Source organism: Vulpes lagopus, chromosome 16 (assembly GCF_018345385.1).
Source record: "Vulpes lagopus strain Blue_001 chromosome 16, ASM1834538v1, whole genome shotgun sequence".
In the NCBI taxonomy this organism is placed as follows: domain Eukaryota; kingdom Metazoa; phylum Chordata; class Mammalia; order Carnivora; family Canidae; genus Vulpes; species Vulpes lagopus.
The window spans coordinates 19,004,397-19,030,456 of record NC_054839.1 but is presented as its reverse complement, the minus strand read 5'-3'; the positions used below and the strand labels follow the sequence as shown (position 1 = coordinate 19,030,456).

Genomic DNA, 26,060 nt, shown 5'->3' with positions numbered 1-26,060 from the left:
TTGCAAATTATTAAGCAAATAATTTTGATGAGCTTTTAAAATCCATTAATTTGTGGTTCTTACCAGATTTGACAAATTTACATTGACTATTTCATGGAGTATTTTATCTACCCTGTATTTTCTCCTTTTGCCTTCTGGGACTTCAATCTTATATTAGATTTTCTGAAATTCTCTCACAGCTCCCTAAGGCACTGTTTATGTCTGTCTGTCTGTCTTTTCAATTTTTCTCTCTTCTTTAGATTGGATACTTTCTAGTGGTCTCTCTTGAAGTTCTCGGACTCTTTCCTCTGTTATTTCTATTTAGCTATTGCACCCATCCAGTAACATTTTTATTCCACATGTTGTATTTTTCAGTTACCGAATTTCCATTTTATTTTTCTTTGTCATTTTTTTCTTTCCTAAGATTTGTTACTCTAAAATTTTCTGAGCACTTGTTCCTTTTACTTCATTGAACAGAATTATAATAGCTCTTTAGAGCCCTTCCCTGTTTATTTTAACATCTGGATCATCTCGTGTTGTTCTGAGTTATTGTCTTATCTCTTGAAAATGGGTCACATTATACAGATTCTTCATATGTCCGGTTATTTTAAAATATTCCCTGGATACTGTGAATGTTATGTTACTGGTATCTCTGGATTCTATTATATTCCTCCAAAGAATGTTAATATGTTTGTCTTCAGAGAAAATTACTTTAGCTGGACTCATACTGTCAACTGTGTCTCTTGGGAAGCTACAGCAATTGTAATTGAGTCCTTTTTCCTTAGCTTGCCAATAGTGAGATGACTTAGAATCTGCCCTGGCCATGTGAGGTGTAGTTTACGGCTTAGCTAGAAATTTGGGCAGAGTATACATATAGCAATTGGGGTTCCCCCTCTGGCCCTCCCTTGCCTGGCATTCCTCCCTCACTTTCCAGCAACTATGATTGCCTAGATTTCAATCATCTAGTGCTTTGGTCCTAAAAAGACAGTGAGGGTTTTTTTTTTTTTTTCTTTAATTAGAATTTAGTCACTTTATAGATGGGCTTCCCTCTGACTAAAAGCCACAGAGATGGGAGACAAACTCTGGCTTTTCCCTTCTTCTAAATATTGACTCCCTTCCAGAATCTTTCTTATTTTGTTCACTCTAGAGCTTTCAGGTCATTGACTGTTGCATTTTGTCCAGTGTTAATGGTTGTGCTCTGTTGGTGGCACTGCCATACTGCAAGTAGGACCCTTCTTACTGTTTCTTGAACATATGGGGTTATTTACCACTTCAAAGCAGTAATCTGGAACGGGTACTAAGTGGGTGCTATTTGACTCTCCATTTGGTATCAAGTCCTTTTGAAGTTCTGGAACAAAACATAAAATAGAGTGGTATGGTTTAGCCTGCTATAATCCCGGCACTATTATTACTGTTGTAGTAGGCTAGACCTCTTTATATGGCAGGTGACATAAGAAGCTGTGGTAGATCCAGGTTTCACTCTGAGCTGGGAAATGACTGTGGCATCTGTTGGCCCTACATCCTTGTGTCATTAAATTCAGTTCAGCAGAGAGAGAAACCTTTGTTTTCCTAGAGGCCTCAGCAAATAATCTTTTCTGCATTTCTTTCTTGTGACTTGCTGTCTATTTCTCAATCAATCACTGTGTCAACAGGATAGGATGTGATGTTTTAACCAGTTTAGACTCATCATTACATATGTGTATCGATCTCATTTGAATAGCATGTATGTGAGTGAGGGACAGGTGAAACTGACAAGGAAATTCCAGGAGGGGGATCAGAGGCTGGTCAGTTCCCAGCAGACCCAATATCATTGTCATGATTCTTGCTGGATTCATGGACTTAGGTGTTTTTTATTCTACCTCGGTGAAGGAATACATTTGACTCAGACAAAACCCTTTTACTATATAACATTTTGCAAACTCCTACCACTTTCAGAATTTATGGTAAGAGGACAATCTCAGAAAATATAGGAGGAGCAAGTTTACTAGTAGAACCTTCCTACTCTTAATTCCAAGGTTCTGTTTTTGTCTGGTGAGCATTTGGTATCTTATGACATGTAATGTCTATCCTGGTGATCCTGAAATATATCTTATCTCAGTGTCTTGGTACCAACGGCTCTTTTCTACGGCAGCCATCAATAAAGCTGGTTTGTGCTACAAGTATACGAATCCTGTAAGTTGACTAGGGGAGAGTAAATGTTTGAGGCAAAAAGAGAATGTACCTTATCAACTAGCAATTCTATTTTAAAAGTCTTCTTTATTATAAAATAAAGCACAGAAGTAGAAAACCCTTGGATTTAAGCATATTTGATTAATCATTACAATCATCATTATTGAAGCTCAGATTGTCCCATGTTAAGCCAAAAGAAATCTTTTGAAATTGGCCTCTGTGTTAGACTGAATTGTGTCCCCTGCTCACTATCCCCCACTGCTCCAATTCATATTGGAGCCCTAGCACCCAATATGGCTCTATTTAGAGATGGGACCTTTAAGGGAAAAAGGAAGGAAGGTTAGATGAGGTCATGAGGATGGGTCCTACTCCAGTATGACATGGCGCTAAGGAAAGGCTATGAAAGGGCACAGAGAGAAACTGGCTATATGCAAGACAAAGAGAGAGTTCTCAAGAGATACCCAGCTTGCCAGCACCGTGATCTTGAATTTCCAGTCTCCAGAACTGTGAGGAAGCAAATTTCTCTTGTTAACTGACCAGTCTGTGGTATTTTATGACAGCTCTAGCAGATGAACATAGCTGCTGAATCCTTTTGATGAGTCCCTACTAGGTATTTGATAGCTTCTTTACTATCTGGTAGACAAGATGTTTAGCTAGTTTATCATCTTATATATTTCCTGCTACAGACCTAGAATGAGGCATTTCTTTAAGAAACACTCATTTATTCTTGAGAGAAGTGATTGCAAGACAGTAATCCGGGCATAAGGGATGGTCTTTGCCACTTAGTTGGCCATTGTTTCTAGGCCTTTTCAGTGAAGCTAGGAAACACGTATTTTCAAATACATTTTAAATATGTATTTTTTAAAAGATGTATTTATTTATTCATAAGAGACATAGAGAGAGGCAGAGACACAGGCAGAGGGAGAAGCAGGCTCCTCACAGGGAGCCAGATATGAGGCTCCATCTCAGATCCCAGGGTCACCCCCTGAGCCAAGGGCAGACCTCAACCGCTGAGCCACCCAGGCATTCCTTAAATATGTATTTTTAAAGTGAAGCTATGAAATATGTGTTTCATAAAATATGAAAATTTTCATAATTTTTATATTGATACTTCAATTCAAATTCAAGATTACAGAACTTTACTTCTTTGTGTCTCTATCTCTTTTCTTCCATACTAATACAGTCCTGATTTTCAAAGGTACAGGATAGAATTAGAGAATAGAATTTGAATATCCTATAATTTGTTTTACCCCATATTGTAACCCTAACAGTTGTAGTGTAACATAAAAAATATAGTTTAGTATTTTTTCCTGTTTTCTTCTTCCATTGCTGATGTTACTATCAATATTTGTTGTTATTGGCTTTTTAAATCCTTTAATTTTTTTGATTTTTCAAAATTTCTTATTTTTTATCTTTTCCTTCCCTAAGGCATTACCTTTGTGTGACTGGCTCCTGCGTTCCTTCTGGTTTAGTCTTCATTTCAGAATTTTTCTTTCATCTTCAGTTCTCTCCTTAATATGGTCCCATCTCATAGCTGAGGTTTTTGGATTCTGATTTTTGTTATGCTTTCTTTATCTTTTGGGGTTTTTTTTGGTGCATATATTTCTAGTATGCTTTCCTTGTCTGTGGGGACATCAGACAATTACCCCACTGCTTCATTCTTTTACCTGCTATCCAGACTGATACCATGAAGATCTGTTGTTGTTGCTAGTTTTTCTACCTCATTTATATTTTGAAATTGTGGGAATACTGTATCATCTAGTTTTGTTTTGTTTCGTGGATTTATTTTCTGGTTGTTCCATCCAGTTCACATGAGAATTTGGAGGCAGTGAAAACCATGCTTTCATGGCTGCCATCTTTCCAGAAAGTCTCCCCATGCTCCTATTTTAACACATTAAAAAAAAAAAACAAATAACCATATATAAGGAGGAAGTCTGGCTGTAACAGTTTCTCCCGTTGGAGAACAGAAGAGAAGACATATTCACCAATACTGCTGCTTCTGGATGAGAGAATAGGAAAAGCCTCCAAATTCTGATTGAAGGTCCCTTCAACAAGGAGACTGCTGTTTTATTTTTAGTTTCATTTGTTTAGAGTAATTTAATTTTTGCAGAGCTTGATTTTGCTGTTCAGGAACATGACTACTGCCTCTGAGTCTGGGTCATGTCCTCTTGCTGTCTCATAGCACCCTTAGTCACACCATGTTCTTTGAAGCCAGGCTTTGCAATATTTTAAAAATGAGTCTTGTTACCTACATGTTGTCTTTTTGGGCTCCATCTGGCTTTTGTTTTCTTAGGATGCTTGTTGTGTTTACGTTGGGGGAACTGTAGCCTCTGTCATATTGGGTATGCTATCAACAAGCAGCTTATTATGTCCTTTGTGCTCCTCCTGAGAGCAAGATGTAGGATACTGTCCTTTCCCTAAGATACGTTTTGTTCATCTCATCTGTCTCTCGGACTGTTATGGGAAGCCAGGGACCCAGTATCTTGTGGACTCTTCCACTGCTATTACCCCAACTCTGAATAGTGATGAATATGTCACGCTGAATAAACATAACTAGATCTTTGAATTATAATCCTGATTTGGTTTGGAGTTTAGTGTTACACTGTCATCAACTTCCAAGATTCTAAATGAAAGTCTGGATTAATCAGTGCAGATCCTCATTAACTTGAGGGATGTATTTGCTCCTGAGTGGTCTACATTGCAGTTCATGCTTACTCAGAGCTGTGAGGCATGATGGGTTCTCTCCCACATTATGTTTAAGATAGCAGTCAAAGTAACTTGCAGTACCTTCCTAGTACTTCTCGCCATTTGAAATTGGGTGAAAACCCAAATGGCAGCTCTGTCACTTGATATTTTAGCCTATTTATTTATTTATTTATTTATTTATTTAATTTATTTATTTTTCCTATTTTATTTTTGAGTAAAACTCCTTGGATGGTTCCTAACCTAGAATTTAGTTGTCTTTTTTTTTTTTTTTTTTTGTAACTGAACAAATAGATGACTTCTTTCAAGAAGAGAAATCCAAACAAGACTCAGAAATGACCAGTGATGTCTATAGACAAACTATTTATAGATTTAAGACTATAGCTTTCTTCTTAGTAGAGTGATGGTGAAGAAGAGAGTTTGAGAATGACTGCCAGTTTTTAAACACCAGCTCCAACATTTTGTAGTGCATAGGTGTGTGACATCAGGTAGTTTTCATTCTGTCTCCATTTACTCATATGTAAAATGTGGTAGGAATGGTCCCTACATCCTCGATTTAATGTGAGGATTAAATGAGATAATATAAGTACTCAGTAGATCCTCAACTATTAATTTGATAGATAAAAATGGAGTGTCTGTGATTTTTTTCAGGTACTGTACTAGTCAACTGGAATATAAAAATGAGCAAAAATTGGGGTGCCTGGGTGGCTCAGTCAGTTTAGCATCTGGATCTTGGTTTTTGCTCGGGTCATGATCTCAGGGTCTTGAGAACTGAGCCCCACATTGGGCTCCGTACTTGGCAGGATGTCTGCTTGTCTTCCTTTTCCTCTGCACTGCCCCCCCCCCACCACTGCTTGTGCATTCTCTTCTCTGAAATAGATAAATCTTTAAAAAAAATGAGGAAAAATTCCTTCACTTGGAGCTGTACAGTTAGATGAGGGAACTAATTAATTAGCAGTCACATGAAGGGATATAACATGGCGACCACGATAAATGCAATGGAGAGGAATGAGGCTCTGCTGGAATGTGTAATAGTGACGGGTGCTGTCTGTGAGGTTAAAGAAAGTTCCCTCTGGAAGACCAACTTCAGTTGTAAAGAAAAACAGATGGGAATGAATCAGGACAAGGTGTGTTTGCCACCTGTGTGGGTAAGCTCCTGAGGATGAGAGCATCCCATTCATTGAGCCAAGCATCAAGAGTGGCCCTGGGACAAGAGGGCTCTTAGTGACTATGAGAAACTGAAGTGGTTGGTGTGTGGAGGGAAGGGCACACTGGGCTACCTGAGAGGAGGCTGGATCCTGGGGGGTAAGAGGGGGTTGGTCACAGCTTGGGGAACTTTACAGGCTCTGTTTAGGAATGTAGTCTAGTAAGCCATGTTGGGTGTTTGAATTCTGCAGACACATTGCAAAGATCTATCATTCTTGTTGTTATTGGTTGTTTATTTTTTTAAAGATATATTTTGTTTTATTATTTTTTAAAGATTTTATTTATTTATTCATGGGAGACACACAGAGAGGGGCAGGACATAGGCAGAGGGAGAAGCAGGCTCCCTGCAGGGAGCCTGATGCGGTACTTGATTCCAGGACCCCTGTTTATTTTTTTAGAGAGAGGGTGGAAGGGCAGATGGAGAGGAGAAAAGAGAATCTCAAGCAGACTCCCTGCTGAGTTGGAACCCAGCGAGGGGCTTGATCTCAGGACCCTGTGATCCTGACCTGAGCTGGAATCAAGAGGCAGCCACTTAACAGATTGAGCCACCCAGGTATCTGTTGTTGTTATGGTTATTATTATTATTTTTATTCCTTAGCAGTCCTTTGCATACTAAATATGTTTATATACTTTAGTGTTTACTTATTGATCCTTCAATCTCCAATTTAATTCCTCTAAGAATTATTGTTCTTCTCTGAATACTTAATTCCTCCATTCTTCCATTTAGGAATAAAGCTGAGAAGATAGCTTTGTTTCCTTTCAATCAGTTTTACTATTTGAAGTGGAATTTGCTTTTGTAGAACTTTAAGCAAGACGAATGAAAAATGATTGCCAAAATGTTACCTACTGTGATACACACAAATATTTTATGCCTCTTTACCTTTGTGAAATGCTCAAATGCTGTCATTTGTAACTTGTCTAACTTAAACAAGCTAAAGCTAAACTGCATCGGCAGGAAGCTCAGACTGATTTCACATGGTTTGATCTTACCCAGAACCAACTTTTGGAAATGTGAGGCCTGAGGTCAACTCTGAGTGACAAAGGGGGACTTTGACAGTGTTTGTATGTGTGCATGTGTGTGCACACATGATATTTTGTATTTGCTGATCTTCTCTTCATCAGTGAAGAGTATGGGTACTGTGAAGGTCCCCAGACACCTATAAGGCCACAACTCCTTTTCCTACTCTAAAATGAGGAAACAGTGTATTCTATTAGGATGTGTAAATAAAATTGCCCTGAGCTTTACATGAAACCTGGGTAGCCTTGGGATGCCACAGGGCTCATACCATGATGCCCCATTAATCTTATTCTTTTTTTTTATGTTTTTATTTTTATTTATTTATAAATTTATTTTTTATTGGTGTTCAATTTGCCAACATATAGAATAACACCCAGTGCTCATCCCATCAAGTGCCCCCCTCAGTGCCCATCACCCAGTCACCCCCACCCCCTGCCCACCTCCCCTTCCACCACCCCTAGTTCGTTTCCCAGAGTTAGGAGTCTCTTATGTTCTGTCTCCCTTTCTGATATTTTCCACTCATTTTTCTCCTTTCCCCTTATTTCCCTTTCACTATTTTTTATATTCCCCAAATGAATGAGACCATATAATGTTTGTCCTTCTCTGATTGACTTATTTCACTCAGCATAATACCCTCCAGTTCCATCCACGTCGAAGCAAATGGTGGAAACAGTCCTCTCTCCCACAGAGTTACAAAATTTGGATTACAATTCAATGTCAGAAAGCCAATTCAGAAGCACTATTATAAAGCTACTGGTGGCTCTAGAAAAAAGCATAAAGGACTCAAGAGACTTCATGACTGCAGAATTTAGATCCAATCAGGCAGAAATTAAAAATCAATTGAATGAGATGCAATCCAAACTAGAAGTCCTAACAACGAGGGTTAACGAGGTGGAAGAACGAGTGAGTGACATAGAAGACAAGTTGATGGCAAAGAGGGAAACTGAGGAAAAAAGAGACAAACAATTAAAAGACCATGAAGATAAAGGGAAATAAACGACAGCCTGAGGAAGAAAAACCTACGTTTAATTGGAGTTCCCGAGGGCGCCAAAAGGGCCAGAGGGCCAGAATATGTATTTGAACAAATCCTAGCTGAAAACTTTCCTAATCTGGGAAGGGAAACAGGCATTCAGATCCAGGAAATAGAGAGATCCCTCCCTAGAATCAATAAAAACCATTCAACACCTCGACATTTAATAGTGAAGCTTGCAAATTCCAAAGATAAAGAGAAGATCCTTAAAGCAGCAAGAGACAAGAAATCCCTGACCTTTATGGGGAGGAGTATTAGGGTAACAGCAGACCTCTCCACAGAGACCTGGCAGGCCAGAAAGGGCTGGCAGGATATATTCAGGGTCCTAAATGAGAAGAACATGCAGCCAAGAATACTTTATCCAGCAAGGCTCTCATTCAAAATGGAAGGAGAGATAAAGAGCTTCCAAGATAGGCAGGAACTGAAAGAATATGAACTGAACTGAAACCAGCTCTGCAAGAAATTTTAAGGGGGACTCTTAAAATTCCTCTTTAAGAGGAAATCCAATGGAACAATCCATCAATCTTATTCTTGATAAGCACCTTCCATGCTGCATCCCTTTACCTCTCTGTTCTCTAGTACATCTGCTGTATATAAAGGTGCCTGACTGGTTGTTATGTGATTTGCCTATTATCATTGTACTGGTAAACTTGGGTGGGTTTAACTTTTTTATATATGTATATTGTTCTGGTGTAAAATGAGATTTTAGCTCATCTAGGATGAGAGTTGTTAATAATATTAGCATTTTTTCTAATCACACCTCTTAACATATGTGTGTTAACTTCACATTTCACGTAATAAGCATCTTCCCAGATGTTTTCTGAATACAGTTGTAAAACTAAAAAGTACTTTTAGTGGTAGGAATTGTCTCGAGCAAGCTAGGTAATTAGTAGAATTTTGGATGGAGGGTTTGGCCTATGAAAGATTGTTACTGCTATCAATAATCACTTATTCCACAAGCCCAAGAGCATAATGGTGAGCTGAGAAATCAGGTGAAGGTTTTTCATCTTTATTTGATGTATAAAATTTGATTTAATTTCCTCAGGAAAAGTAATTGTTTTATTCCATATACTTCTGTGTGACATATTTAGATCAAATACTTTTGACTGAATTAACAAAATAAGCAAAAATAAATTTCTTGGGCGCCTGGGTGGCTCAGTCAGTTAAGTGCTGCCTTCAGCTCAGGTCATGATCCAAGAGTCCTGGTATTGAGTCCTGAGTTGGGCTCCCTGCTCATCAGGGAGTCTACTTCTCCTTCTCCTTAGACTCCTCCCTCTGTTCATGTTTTCTTCTCTCTCTCTCATTCACTCTCTCTCAGAAAAAACAAACAAAACCTCTTTATTTTTAAAAATATTTTATTTATTTATTCATGAGAGTTACAGAGAGAGAGAGAGAGAGAGAGAGAGAGAGAGAGGGAGAGAGGCAGAGACACAGGTAGAGAGGGAGAAGCAGTCTCCCTGCAAGGAGCCTGATGTGGGACTCGATCTTGAGACTTCAGGATCACGCCCTGGGCTGAAGGCAGGCACTAAACTGCTGAGCCACCCAGGGATCCCCAAAGACCTGTTTAAATAAGATAAAAGTTTTCTGATTTATCTCTGTACTTATGTAATAGTTAATTTGTTTTCTATTATATGGTCTATTTGTTAGGTAATAGTCATTAGTTAATTGAATGGATAATATTTGATCAAATGTTAATGAAATATTTGAGCAAAGAGTTAATGGTTTAGAATATTTTGTTCCATGGTTGGGTTAAGGGACAATACACATATAAATATATTTTCATTTTTTTTTTTAATAGCAACTGTTCTGGTATCAGTTTCTCACATAGAACATGAACCCCTTCTATGCAGGACTGATCATTAATTTCTGACATGTAACATATGATATTCATTAAATGAACAGATAATCATTTCGAAAAATACCATATCTGTTCCAGGATCTGATCTTCAGGTTTGTGTATCCAAAAAACCTACATGTTGCAGCAGGAGGATGGAGGAGAGATACCAGATTGCAGCTCGTCAAGATATGCAGCAAGTGCTTCAAACATCCAGTTCAACATTAAAGTTTTTGATATCGCGAAATGCTGCAGCTTTTCAAGGTAAATGTATTTTGATTTCTGAAAGTAAGGAGAAGCCTTGTTATGCAGTTTTCCTATTATTATTATAATGCGTCACTTGTCTGGCTTAATTTGTCTTTGCATACCATTATTCTGGTATAAAATGAAGTTTCAGCTTCTTTGAACCCTCAGAACTTGTTTCCGAAGTCATCCTGAGCATACATGTTGAATTGGATTGGGCAACCCTTCTGTTAGTGAAATGGAAATATATACCCCTCTAGAGTCCTCCAAGATCCCCCAGTATTCTGACTTATGGTTTTACTACAACATGGATGGACATAATTATTAGATTTTAGTAAAGTATTCTGTAACATAAAAATCTCATGGCTTTTAACTGGGTAATTATAGATTTGTTTTTAAAAATACTATTTGAAGAAATATTTGTCTGATTTTTCCCCCTACTACCTCATGTGGTTTTCATAAGAACACCAGTGTGATATATCAAAGTGCAGACAAGTCTGATAAACAATAAAATAGGAAATATTAATCGGATATTTAAGGATCAGCTAAGACCAGAACTCAACCTCAATTCAAATAGTATGTTCAGAAATAAAATTAATGGGTTATAAAATTACAAGGCACATTGGAAAATAGATGATCTTTTTCTTATTTTAGTCATCATCTCTATAAAATTCCTTATTACTACAGTAAAATAGCTTAATTTATTTTTCTTTTTATAAAGGATTAGTTTTTCTGCATATGATTAGAATAAAAATATCTAGATTATACTACTTTTCAAACAAATTTATTGCTTTTGTTCAAAGCAAAATGTAACTTCAGGTAGTTTTCCTTTTTCTCAAGTATATTAATATCAATCTATTTAAATAACTTGTGCTTTGTTTACATGCATAACTAAATCACAAAGCTGATTAATTTTTAAAACTATGCTCATTAAATAAAATAAACACAATAAATCAGGATAAAATTTAAGTTGAGATAAAATGTAGGTCCATGATGAATTGGTGATTTTTTTAAGGAGGAAACTGACTTATCAGATTTTAAGATGTTATTACTTTAGTGATTTTTTTTAAGATGTGTTAGAAACAACCTTTCTGTTATGGGATGTATTCATGTGAAATTGTTGGAAGAAAACATATTGATATGCCTTTTATTTTTTATTTTGTTATTTTTGATATGCCTTTTAGACAAAAATTTGTCATTTGAACTGGTTGAACCAGAACTAGAAGACTTTAACCAAACAGACGGAGTGATATGATGATTTTTTTCTCATAAAAATGCACAACATGCACAATATGGATAATGCATTGTAGAGATAAAGGGACAATAAACAAGTTTGACCAGAACAGGCATGAGGAATGTGATGGAGATTCATATGCCTGAAAAGGTGAACTGGACTCACTTGGAAAGAACCTTAAAGTGTTAACTTAAGTTTGAGAGTCATTAAAGATTTTGAACAGGAAAGCTTCATTACGATATCCTAACTTGTAATGTCAAAACAAAATCCCTTCAAGTAAGAATATATGGCTGAAGAAGATCATGACCAAAGAGGCCGACTTTTTATGGATGAAAATTAACTATAGAAGTGAAAAGAAAGTGCCATCAGTTGCTAATATATTGGCACTCAATGAATGTTAGTCGGACATTTTCTTCTGCCTTCAAAGATACTGTAACCTTTCACATATTGTTGGATAAATTGATCAAGATAGAGAGATAGAGTATGTTATGGAGTGCCTAGTTTGCTCAGTTGGTAGGGCATACAACTCTGGATCTCAGGGTTGTGATTTCAACTTCCACATTGGGTGTGGAGCCTACTTAAAAAAAAAAAAACATAGATAGATAGATAGATAGATAGATAGATAGATAGATAGATAGATGTAGAGATAGTTTGAGAGAGAGACTACATTAAGTTCAAAGGATTGGGAAAAATACAAAACCTGCATTATTTAGACTTTTAAGATGGGTTCAGGCAGCTAAAATATTTTGGTGATATCACTAAAAGTTTGGTGACAACTAACTAGTAGAAATACATGGTTTTGTCTCTACCAGAGTGTCAGATAATTTTATGTACATTAAAAATCGTTCTCTTTAATACATTGTACTGTATTCAATAGGTTGAGTTTTGCTGTTTACTTAAATATTAATCATAGAAAATGAAATTATAGGAACTTTCTTAAATATGACTTGTTATAAATTTTCTCCCTTTTCTTTTTAAAGATTTTATTTATTTATTCACGAGAAACACAGAGAGACAGAGACTTAGGCAGAGGGAGAAAAAGGCTTCCTGTGGGGAGCCTGATGTGGGATCTGATCCTGGGACTCCGGGATCACACCCTGAGCTGAAGGCAGACATTCAACTGCTGAGCCACCCAGGTGTCCCTTGTTTTCTCCTTTTATGAAATGTCATTTTATTTAAGAATCAAGAAAGCAAGACAAAGTTAGAAGAAATTTGCCTAAAGGCTAACTTTACTGGAATACATTCTTTTATAAGAATACCTGCTTTTAATTTAATAAATAGAGTAGTTTTAGGCTATGTCCAGAGAAACAAGCTTAAATACATATACAAATTTTGTCTAAATACATATGTTAAAAGCAATTTGAGAAATCACATTTACTGTACCATAATTGAACAGGCAACTTTGTCAATAAGTAAAATGCCTACCATCTACTTTCTGTGCCATCAGAATATCTGAAAAACAATTCAAAGTCTTTCTTTTTCTAAGAAGAAAGAATCCAACACGTTTTATTGGGAAACTGTCTGCTGGAGAGAAATTTAATGGGGAAATCAATTCGCTTTTCAAATGATGTTAGCAGATTTGCTACATTTTGATATGTAGCAAATTTGATTTTTAAATATTTAATTTATGTCTTCTACTCCAACAGTATTAACCTGTTTTTTAACTGGTATTCTGGGTTATAAAAGACTTTAGACTGAGTAGTAGTCTAGATGTACTTTGGTTCCTTCTCTCATGGCTTTTGTAGAATCTCCTGGAAGCATGTTTTTGAAGCAGCACTTTGGGTGTGGCTGATGGGAATGATCACGTGGGTCTGTGGATTTAGGGAGCACCCACATTATTGTGAGATGAAGGAATTTTTAAAGTGGGGGTAGGAAACAGACAACTGGTGCTAGAAGACATAAGGTTATCCTATTTACAATCCCCATTCAGCTTTAGAATTCAGCCCTGGAAGGTAGAGTTGGAATCAGCTTACTGGGACAGCTCTTCTATTTTTCTTTTATGGAATTTATTTGTGTTTGTTTCAGTCTGATTTGCTTAAAATAAACAAACAACAAAACAAATATCTATTTTGGAAGGGTCCATAATTATGACCTGGGGCTTCTATATCCTAAGTGTAGTCATTCAGACAAGATGAAGTCTTTTATAAGATAAAAGGAACAAGCTGATATCTCTGTGTCTGTTGCTGTTCATAAATACATGGTGCTGTTTGCAAAGAGGAATGTTAGCTTTGTCACAGTGCAGACAATAATTGTTCTTTATTTTCAGGGGCTTAATAATGCTCATGAATAAAGCAGAACAGCTTGAGATAATGCAAAAGACTTTACTTCCCTTCAGCTCTTCTACTGTGAGTGTGGGGTTGTTGGCTTTAAAAATATTTTGTAAATATTCTTCATAATGTTTTATTTATTTATACACTAAAGTATGGTGTGACTCATGAAGAAATAGAGGAAGTTGACAGAGAATATGTCATCTACCGTAAAAAAGCAACTCTTATGCAGCTTTCAAATTTGTCAGTTTTAATCTCCATTCAAATAAGATGATGCAATTTAGTTCTTTAAATTTAAAACTAAACAAAATTTTCAGCATCACTTTCAGAAATTAATAGGAAAGAAAAAAAAATAAAAGGAAGGAATATTTGGAAAAACGATACTGGAAACTTGTGTTTTGTTGAAAGGTTTGGGAGGTAAGGTTAGAAAGCTACATCTTTCCTTTGAGATATACCTTTCCCTATTTCTCATATCTTCTAGTAGCTCATGTATTTCTAAAATATACAATAGATACTAAGTCTTTATTCTGGAGATTTCCAGTTTTATGTGAGGCATTTAAAAAGTGTACATTATTACAGAAGACTGATAAATGATAGAACAGGAAGATTTAGCATTTTATTTATGATTTAATTCTCTTGGCTGATTAAATTTTCATATCTTGGTTGTAAGTACTTGAAAGATTGGCAAGCTTGTCCTTGTGGGTTGAAATGTAAGATTTAGGGATTTAATAAAAAAATACATCCTATTTTTAATGAAATATAGGAATAATTCCAAATTAAAAAGTAGGTAAATTAAGAATGAGAATGTAATTAATGGATTTTCCTCCTTACACTAACAGATGTTAGCTATTGTAAAGTGTGTGGCTAGTGTATAACTACTGGAAAACTAATGTAAAGTCAAAGGCATCTATATCTGTAGTCAAAGGCAGAAAGATATAGTGAATATTTGAATTTATTAGCATATTGGAGAGTAAAGAGATTTATATAAATGTTATTAAGCATGAAGTATATTAATTTTATTTCATTCACTTCAGCTATACCTTACAAAGCTAGATAAATTTTAAAATTATTCCTTGGAAGGGTATTAAGTGGGAGGATAAAGGAATAATACTTTTTTTTTTTTTTTTAACACTGGGAATTACCTGATCAACAGTTCAAGTGTAAGAGAATGAGTAGCCTAAGGCTGGCAGGGTTGAGGAGGCTTGTTTTTCTCTATCTCTAGCACCTAGTAAATATAATTAATTGAACCACATAAATGAATGAATGAGTGAATGAATGAATGAATGAACAGTACTCCACAGGAGGATGGTTCTGAAGTAAAATGACAGACTCTCTCCCTTCCTCTCACCTTTCTTTCATGTATTCCTCTCTCAGTGGTTTACTATAGCTGTGGAGCACCTACTAGGTGCCAGCGCTGTCAGGTACTTGGGTTGTAAGTGTCCAGACCTTCAATCTGTTTTATTTTTATTGATTCCTTCAGACTTCTAATATGGCAACATCTGGTTATTGCTTTTATGAGCTAGCAAGGGGCACATTATAGTGTCTCTATCAATGGCATTCAGAACGTGATTGCACAATTTTTCCCCTTCAGTTATAGGCAGCGTGTGGTTTAGCGTGTTATCTTATACAGCAGCCATCAATGCAGTTGGTCTTTATCCAAATGTCCTTTATCTCTGAAATGTTAAAAAATTGTTTCTTTTGAATCTGTGTCAGCAGGCTCTGTTAATTCTGAAAATGGGTAATTTTCCTATATTCTAGATAAAAGTTGCAAGAACTTAAATTACTTTTCAGCTAGAAATAAAGCTTGCTTGGCATGCAGCATTATCGATAGTGGAAATAATATTAAGTATAGACCTAAGATCAGGTTTACTTTGCAAAATTTAGCTCTTAAACTTTAAGAAGTAAACTTTTAGTTGTTTTGATTCTGTTTTGTTCTGATAATATCAGCTATTTCTACGGTAATCTATGAAACTACCATCCTCATATCCTTCTCTCTGGTCTTTCCACCTCCCATGTCTGCGTGTGACACTCTCCTCTCCTCTTCAAGCAGTGGCATAATGTATCTGTTAATTCCTTATATTCATTATATGAGCATGGAAATAATAAATAATCATCACATGGCTCTGAGGGTGAATTTAAACTGAGGACATTTTTTTTTAAATGTCCTTTTTTATTTAAAAAATCTTTTTAAAAAAAATATTTTACTTATTTTGAGAAAGCATGCAGAAGAGCATGAGTGAGGAGAAAGGGCAGAGAGAGAGGGAGGAGCAGACCCCTCTCTGGGCAGGGAGACCCAGGACTCAATCCCAGGACCCTGGGATCATGACCTGAGCCAAAGGCAGACACTTGGCCCACTTAGCCACTCAGGTGCCCCTAAAAAGTCTTTTTTTTTCAGCTTTATTGAGATATAATTGTTCTTCCTCTGCCTTATTGTTAAAGCCCCAATTTGGAGGGGATGATCACCCTCAGTGGTGAAGTGCCACCATAGGGATGGCATGAGCTGGAGTGGGAAGTGCATATGGTGGAGCAGCTCTGAGAGCTGCTGTGGGGAATGGGAGAGGAAATGAGCTGAAGTCCAGTTAGAGGGACTGACAGGGGAAATGTCTAATGAATAGTGAAGCCAGCTTGCATGATTGCATGATTGTACTGCTGCTTTCATTTTTAGCCCTATCTAGTTTTTGCCAAAGGAAAAGGCATGAGTGGTGGGGAACCATGGTTGAACGCAGGTCATAGGAGATCTGTTCATCCATCCAGGAGACATTCATGGGGCAACCACTACATACCAGTGTTGTTTTAAGTGGTTGCTGTACCTCAGTGAATGGAACAAAAATCCCTATCCTCGCAGGGTGCATTTCAGCCAGAGAAAGTAGAAGATAAACAAATATAATATGTTAGGATGAATGAAATGCTTTGGGAAAACGTAGTGTGGAACAGAGGGAGGGGGAGCAACAGCACTGGAAGACTGCTGTTTTAAACTGGACTGTTAGGGAAAAGTTGACATTAGAACAAAGGTTTGATGAAAGTGAATGAGTGGGATACGTGGATGTCTGGGAGAAAAGCTTCCCTGCAAGAGGGAGTAACTCCAAGGTAGGACACTGCTTCAAATGTCAGAGGAATAGCAACAAGGCCAGTAAGGCTGGAGCATGGTGAGGGGTGGAGAGTGGTTGAAAGGCTGTTATAGAGGGGCAAGGGTAGACCTAGGAAGCCAGTTAAGAGGTTATTAAATCATCCAGAAGGGGCATTGTGGTGACATAGACCTAGTGGTGGCAGTGGTAAAAAACAGTCAGATTCTGGATATATTATGATCATCATGGGACCCCGCGCTTGGTGGGAAAGGAAGTGAGGCCAAGAGAGGGTTGGTTGTAAACTGTGCCTGAGGTATGTCTGTGGGGTAAGTGCTTGGTGTGCCATGGAGGGAAGTTCAAGATACTGAGGCAGTAGGATACTTTCCATGGGCACTTTGGAATCTCATAGTTGGCTGGGAGAGTTGGAGTAAGAGAAACTGTCACCTGTTTCAAAAGTTCTCAGTGAAAGAGGGACTTTGAAGGGCCTGGCAGGGGTATTCATTGATTATCTGATGGAGGCTAATCTTTTTTTTTTCATTTTTAAAACCATTTTATGGAGGTATGATGGATACAAAAAGTTGTACATATTTAATGTACACAACTTGGTAAGTTTAGAGATAATTATGTATCTGTGAAGCCATCACCACTATTTATGCCACAAACATAATTGGAGCAGGCTGATCTGTGACACAGGGTTTAAATAGTAATGGTCTGGAAGAGCCAGGGGATTTCTAGCTGCTCCCTATGATCTGGCTCTGTGAAGTGGTAGAGATGATGTGTCTGTCATACTCTATCTGTAAATATGAAAACAACATTGATTTTGATAGAACTGATGATTCTACACAGTGGAACGTATTATTAATAATTTAAAAGTAAAAAAATAATTTAAAAGTAAAGGGCATTATAAAGAAATGACACACAAATAAAATTGAGTTGCCTGAAATTTGTTGGTTTTTTTTTGTTTTGTTTTTGATTTTTAAATATTTTATTTATTAATTCATGAGAGACATAGAGAGAGAGAGGCAGAGACACAGGCAGAGGGAGGAGAAGCAGACTCCATGCAGGAGCCCGATGCGAGACTCAATCCTGGAACTTCAGGATCATGTTCTGAGCCAAAGGCAGGCACTCAATCACTGAGACAGCCAGACGTCCCACGTTGCTTGAAATTTGTAAGCAAACTTTGAGCTTTGATGGGAGAAAGCATGTAATAAGACTATGTTGAATAAAGCTGCACAAGTGTAATTATGGTCAAAATCATGAGTTCATATATGAGAAATTTTAAGCTTATTTTAATTATGAAAGATATAACTTGGTTACATAAAATTGAAACTAAAATTCTTTATTAGTCAATAACGCATTTAGCAAAATAGGGTTCTGTGATGAATATAAGGCTCCTGAGACTCAATTTAGAAGTCTTAGTGGTAATTCTCATAACTTGAATAGCATCATTGCTATTTACCATTTCTGTATGAATCAAAAATGAACTAAGTTCTGTTTACCAAACAGTATCAATAGTTTTCAATCACTTCAATAATACCTTCTTATTATTACCATCTCTTAGTTAATTAGAAATACTTGCAGCTTATATAACTGGCATTATTGCCAAATTAAAAAAAATTAAATGATATAATAATTGCAAATTTTGAAACATAGTTTATTAGAAATATGAAAGCGTTTTTAATAGCTTTTTTCTATAGCCTTGGGGAAGAGAAGATTAAGATGAAAATATTAAACCATCATCCATAATATTTAATTGGTAAAGTGGTAAAATGTAATAGAAAATAAGATATCTTTCTTTCCTTGGACAGATAGAAGTCTTAAATTTTATAGCCATGTCTCAATGTAGCTGTTCATGATGGGAAATTATCCATGCATATCTCCATACTTTTAACATAAAATATATCTAGCAATAAATGGAATATATATGCTATAGCTTTTATGCAGAAGGCAAAGGGCTTGAAATGGCATCTCAAGATCCAGAGAGTCATAATAGTAAATAAAGGGTAATTGTTGGATTGCTATGCTATGTTCCTTTTATTCCAGGGTAATTCTGCCTGTGGGCCAACTTTTGTATAAACAAAGATAATTGAACTTTTGCACCTTAAAGGATATTGTTCTCTTGTACTGCTTGTTTGACTCCATCTCCTGTGGGTATAAAGTTGACTTGAATGTTAATTTAGGAAACATGTTCATTTTTTTTTTCTGTAAGTAGGAATCAGTTGAAGATACTACGTAGTAAAACAAACATTGGTTGTGGGAAAGTATTTGTTGTGCTTGGACAGGCAATATGCTTGAGTTTAAGAATAAGGGTTTTAAATTTGGAGAGTCTAGGTTTGAATCCTGTCTTAAGATATGCTGGTGGGGGCCTCGATTTCTTTGCTGTAGGTTGGGATAATAATAGTGCCTTCTTCTAGGCTGCAGTTAGTGAGGCTTGATTGAGGCAATCCCTATAAAGTAACAAGCATGGAGGCTGGTACATAGTGAGCACTCAGTATATGTTAGCTCTCCCTTCTTCCCTCATTCATAGTGTATATCTTCCCCAATATTTGATAACCAGCAAAAAATTTCAGGGCAAAAATTATCTAATGGTGTTTCTGGATGAGTGTTATGGGGGATTGCATAAAGTTAGTTGTCACATTATCAGAAGTGCTGTTCTGGCCAGGCAGCAGAAGTGCCTTCTGATCCAAACTCCTAGATCACTCTTTGGATTCCTACAACCTGAAGGGGGTTGCCAGGGGTCATGTTGCAAGTGCTTGCGGTTATGGCCAAACATGTTCTCTATATTGGTAAAGACAAGCAATGAGAACAATTATTTGGTGGATAGCAATAGCACATTTTAAAGCAGACTTTTCTGCTGCTTAGCTGGTAGTCAAATGAATTTTCAAATTTCATTAAATGGTATTAAATTGTAATGTTTTGACTCTCACTGTAGTAGGAACTAGTATGAGCACAGAAATCTAAGGTTTAACCAAAAGAGTGATGCAAAGGGACAGAATCCATGGCAAATTATTCAGTGGCTTAATGAATGCCTTAATATTCTTAGTGTCCTCCAAATGGAACTATCTTTACATACAAAAGGCTTTCAGTTTTTTGTATCACTGATTCATCACCAAACACCATCAGGGATGTTTGTAATTTATGTTGGCATTTTTTTTTTTTTAGATTTTATTTTTTTAAGTAATCTCTACACCCAGTGTGAGGCTTGAATTTACAACCCTAAGATCAAGAGTATCATGCTCTGTGGACTGACCCAGCCAGGTGGATTGGCATATGTTAACACAGCCACACCTTTAGATTATGCATTTGTGAGTTATTGCATAGAACCACTAACTTCAAATTGGTCCTTTCATGACAGCATGGGAAAATAAATAAGTGCATAGCCTTCAGAGTGATGTGAAAGGTTTTATGGTAGGTAGAATATGATAAAAACTTAATTTAAGATTTAATTGAAATACTTTAAAGGCTTCTATTTATTAAGGTAATTTTTATTTTGATTTAAATGTTGCTAATCACTGTTCCATATGTTTTGTAATTGATAGTTGCATTTCCTCTGCTTAAAATGTGAAATATTATAATTTTTTTTGTCTATAAGACTTCTTAGAGGGTTTCCTCTCTGCATGAGGAAAGACAGTCTGGAGAACGATGGACATGTATAGCCTTTGGCAAGTATGGTTTGGGAAAAGGGGCAGTGGAGTGGCACAGAGGGGTCCACTGGTTCAAGAAGGAACAATACATGCTGTGTTTTTGTTCTAATTTTAAAAATCTGGGTTTAACATGCTTACTTTAAAGCTGGTCCCAGGGCAATACTTTAGGATGATCTAGGCCAGCTGCTTAATTTGCTTTTACTGCAAATCTTCAAAGTAGATTTAAATTAAATTATCTGTATATTTGGCAACTCTTACTCAATATATTTAGTATATTTGTTATTTTAATGAGATCGTATATTTTCAATGCAATTTAAGAATATATATAACAATTGCTAGTCTACATTGGTACAGCTATTCTAGAAAGCAGTTTGACAATAGTTAGTTAACATATATGTTCTTTCTCTGTCTCTCATCTTTCTGATCCTTCTAATGGTTGTATATATTGGAAAATTTTTTATAGACTGTTTAAGGACATGTAGAAGCATGCTAATGAAAGTGTATGTTGTAATAGCTAGGAATTGAGATAACCTGGGTCTCTGTGATTGAGGGAAAGGTAAGGAAAATGCATAGAAAATGCATTATGCATCATTAGGAATAATCAAGTAGATACATACATGATGACATGGAAAGACCTTAAAAACTTAAAAACATAGGGTATAGTGAAGTAAGGAAAAAGAATGAGGTATATAGATAGCACAATTCCATGTATGTATCTTAAAAATACATGTACCAAACAGTTTTATTTTACTGTAAAACATGAAATCACAGTTTACATTAAGCACATTAAAATGATTGTGTATAATTATATAATTGTACAGTTTACCACCAAACTGCATAAATATTAAGAGATGTGGGGGATGTGAAAAATAGCTAATAGCTAGGAAAAAAGAAAATGAAATACCTAGGTTTAAATCTACCCCAAAATGTACAGGATTGCATGCTGAAAGTGCTGGTGAGAGAAATCGAAGAACCTAAATAAATGGGGAGATATACCATGTTCATGAATTGAGAGATTCAACATAGTAAAGATGACAGTTTTACCTAAAATATTCTGTAGTCTTAACATAATTTCTATCCAAGTACTAACAGGCTCTATGTAGATTTAGTCAGTTTTTTTCTAAAATTTATACAGAAAGGTACAGAACCTAAAATAGCTAAAACAATTTGGAAGAAAGAAGAATGAAATGGGAGGAATCAATCTACCTGATAATTAAGCTTACTGCATAGCTACAGTAATTGAGAGTATGGTATTGGCAGAGAGATAGATGCGTAGAATATGTTAGAAAACCCCAAAAGAGACCCACACACTTTTGCACAACTGATTTTTTTTAAAGATTTTATTTATTTATTCATGAGAGAGGCAGAGACATAGGCAGAGGGAGAAGCAGACTCCATGCAGGGAGCCCGATGTGGGACTTGATCCCGGAACTCCAGGATCATGCCCTGACCCAAAGGTGCACGCTCAATCACTGAGCCACTCAGGCGTCCCTGCACAACTGATTTTTGATAGGTGCAAACATCATTTAGTGGAGGAAGGATATCCTTTTAACAGATTGTGCTGAGCTATTGGACATCTGTAAGTAAAATATTTTTCTAATATTTTTGTGTTGAAATGCCTAAATATTTCAGCTCTTAAATTTTCATGGGTCCTGGGTTTTCTGCTTTCATTTAGACAACCTTCCTTTAACTTTGTTTCCATAAGACAAAATCTATTGAATAAGTTGTTTCTGTGATTCTTTTGCTTAATTCACCAAATATAATGCTGCAAATCATAGACCTTCTCAATTTCAGTGCATTCCAGTAGAGCACATATATTTATTCAAATAAAAATAGGGCGGTCCTGGTGGCCCAGCGGTTTAGCGCTGCCTTTGGCCTAGGGTGTGATCCTGGAGACCTGGGATGGAGACCCAGAATTGAGTCTCATTTGGGCTCCCCACATGGAGCCTGCTTCTCCCTCTGCCTGTGTTTCTGCCCCTCTCTCTCTCTCTATGTGTGTCTCTCATAAATAAATAAATAAAATCTTTAAAAAAATAGTATCATCAAGAGATTCTTCTCACAAATTGAGTTAACCAAATAACTTTTAAATTATGAACATTGTTTGAGATCTCATTGTTCAGTGTATTCAGTTTCTCTCCCTCCCTCCCTCTCTCTCTCTCTCTCTCTCTCCCTTTTCCAGTAGGGACAAATTTCAGTGTGTTTTTGTTTCAGATGTTCTCAAGAGTTGAAATATGTGAGAAGTTTTAAAAGCTTTTTTAAAAAGATGTGTGTGTGTGTGTGTGTATTTGTTAGATATTTTGACATAAGATTTCAGGTGATTTCTTCTGGCTATAGGGTGACTAGTTAGGCTCTGTAATAGTCTGAGAGGAAAGACAGACAGTTTTGGTAGTGATGATAAAAAGTAGAGGAGGAAGAGATTCTAAGTATATGGAGGAGAAAAATATAGCAGGGTTGGGTAAAGACTGAATGACTGGAGTGGGATTAGGAACAAGATGGAAAAAAAAAGGAACAAGATGGAACAGAAGATCAATGTTGAGTCTTTCAAGAGAATATTCTTAAGGACTGATTTACATTGTCATCAATTTTTTTAATTTCTTAGTTTTTAATAAAGTTTTTGAAATTATTTGCAACTGCAAGTTGGTGGGTAAGCTACTAGAGAGAATGCATTCATTTCTGATGACATTTTGATTTCAGGCTTCTGGTCTTCAGACTGTGAGACAATAAATTTCACGTCAGTCATCCACTTTGTTACAGGCAGCCAACACAAATATGTTTTAAAATTTCCAAGAAATGGGGGATCCCTGGGTGGCTCAGAGGTTTGGGCCCTGCCTTCAGCCCGGGGCATGATCCTGGAGTCCCGGGATTGAGTCCCACATCAGGCTCCCTGCGTGGGGCCTGCTTCTCCCTCTGCCTGTGTCTCTGCTTCTCTCTCTCTCTCTCTCTCTCTCTCTCTACGTCTCTCATGAATGAATGAAAGTCTTAAAAAAATAATTTCCAAGAAATGTGTGGTCAGGTTCTTATTATTTATTTCTAATTTTATTATTATATTTTAATTAGAAAATATAGCCAATAAAATCCCTACCTTTCAACACAGTGAAAGGTATGTTAGAATCATGATCAATTTTATGGATTTGTTTCAAGTGACAAATTTTCTACTTGAAAATTTCACTCAGATTTCAGAGGTTGTCATATGGGTCTTTACTGTTCAAAGTTCAAATAACAACTTCACCCTCTTCTAATTTACTGCATTCAGGATTTTGTATCTTAATTTATATTAAAAAACAGATTTATTTTTCTAAAAAAATGAGTAAATACCCTTGATTTGGAAGTGTACCATTATGTTTATTTTTTCACTTGTTTTATGATTAAGTTCCAGTGATGAGAATGACTGGAAGTAGACTAGGTTGATCATGGCATTGTATATATTGTCTTTTAGTGACCCATGATCATGCCTTCTTTTTTATTTCATTCCTTCTTTTCTTTTTTCTTTTTTACTGAAGCAGCTCAGTAATTTCCTTCAGACAGCTATCTGCAAGGCCTGCCTATGAGTTCCCACCATTTCTGTCAAACAGTCCCTTATAAGTTATAAAAAAGTGCTCATTACTACAGAAATCTTCCTTTCTGTATGGATGGGGCTGAGCCTGAGAGCAGTATTGCAGCTCAGCTGGGAAAGGAAATGGGGAAAAAGAATTGGGCAGGAGAAGGAAGATAGAAGGTAATAGATTACATGCTATATTGTTCTCAGAAAAAATTAGATGCCATTAGGTGGCATATTGGGTTTAAGTACATGATTTATGATCCACTGAAATCATCTGTGTTATTCTGAATTATGCAAATATTGTTTTATGACCTGATCAGGTAAGAGAATAGTTCTAACTTATGTGTGTTTTGCCCTTTGCTATCCCAAACACTATGATCTTGATGCTACTTTAACTTACATGTTTATACATGTGAAAGTGTCTAAAATAATTAATATAACCAATTTTGTGTCTTCAAGATTAGCTGTTTGCAAACAACAAACAAGCTTCTGTGAGAAACTAGAGCAAGTCTTTCCAGTTGGACTATATTAGAATTCCATCTACATTTTAATTTGGTTCCTGCTGTGTGGATATATTAGACTGAATCTATTACCTGGCTCAATGGTCCTCTTAGACAATTTCCCTTTCTCATTCTGATTTTATTGTAAGTGATCATCAACATACTGTAGAAGTCTGCAAATCCAATTTTGATCACTCCCATGAGGCACTGATAACTATGACCTTACATTAAAACAAAACAAAACAAAACAAGAACTAGAGTATAGCGATATTTATAGATTACCTTTTGATGAAAGGTGCTAGTTATGGAGTGTAGTGTGAGACTTTATATTTGGACGATGTTTGGGTGTTGTGCACAAGAAAATTCTATAGCAATCATTCCCTTGAGGCAGGACCTGGTTCTACATTTGATATTCTGGCTTTATGTTTACTGTTTTTTGAGTTGCCTCTTTTCCTGATGCTTGTGAACCACCTGCTGTTTTTTTCGTTTGGAGATAATGTTTCTCTGAGTATTGATTATAATTTCAGCTTTAAATATAGTCTTTTCATGCATTTAATACATTTAATCCTTACTTTTAAACAGATTAATGGACCTTTGGTGTAAAGCTGAGGAACATTAATTTAGTTCACTCTGGTTTATTTAACTGTGTTGCAGTCTTACTGGGCTAAACTTGTTTAGGACATGTCTAGAAGTTAAGAGAGATGATGTTAGATGGTAATGCACGGCATTTCATTTTCTCATGCTGCCTATAGTTTGATGAAGAGCCTTCCTAGGGAAAAATAAATAGTAGTTATTCATTCCATATGCAGCTTGATATTCTCATCTTTATCTTCAGAACTGTCCCGACATTACCTTGTGTTTGGAATCTTGTTTTGACCTCTCATCCTGAGTCTCAGATCATTTCTTACTGACTCTCCTATCTTTTTTCTTCCTATTTTTGTTTTTTTGAATATTTCATTCTTAATGTAGCCCTTGTCTCTCAGCTGTCTGTTATATATATATATATATATATATATATATATATATATACACACACACACATATTTCTCTAAATATAAATATATATATACATATTTCTACCTGCATATCCTCCTAACACATTAAATGTTATGTTGGAGCATAAATTTCTCATCCTTTTCTCAAAAACAAGTTTTTGTTGTAACTTCTCCATCTTTGTACATTGTATCACCATTTTTTCCCTGTGAATCTGAGGCTCATTTTCAGTGCCATCAAACACTTAAATCTCCTGTGTATCTTCTACCTGTCAATTAAAGATGAGCCTTTCTTCTCATTTACTCTTCTCTTCTTTTTCTCTTGACACTTTTATTAGTGGAACAAACTCTTGACTGGACTAACAACTTTAATTTTTATCCTCTGCTGATCCCAAGAAACCTAACAGATTAAGATTTTAAATTATAATATTCATGTATCATTTTCCAATTTAAAATTCTTCAGTGCTCTGCAGTTTTTTGCTGCTTAAAATGCTATCTAATATTCAAAGCTTTAAATGTCTGCTATAATCTCTGTTATATCTATTCAAAATTAGTTCTTATTCATTTCACAACATCTTCTCTCCACCAGCAGGTCTAGCTCCCAGAATTCTCTGTTTTGTCAATATCATTACTTTCTT

The 26,060-nt window shown here is 36.1% G+C and overlaps 1 protein-coding gene across 1 annotated transcript in view; it reads left to right on the top strand.

Moving 5' to 3' along the window:
* GPC5 (glypican 5) overlaps positions 1-26,060 on the top strand; it is a 1,350,080-nt gene that overhangs the window by 33,041 nt on the left and 1,290,979 nt on the right. Inside the window, exon 2 of the mRNA XM_041730895.1 lies at positions 10,042-10,203. Within this exon, the coding sequence (XP_041586829.1) occupies positions 10,042-10,203 (162 nt within the window). The remainder of the gene's footprint in view (positions 1-10,041; positions 10,204-26,060) is intronic.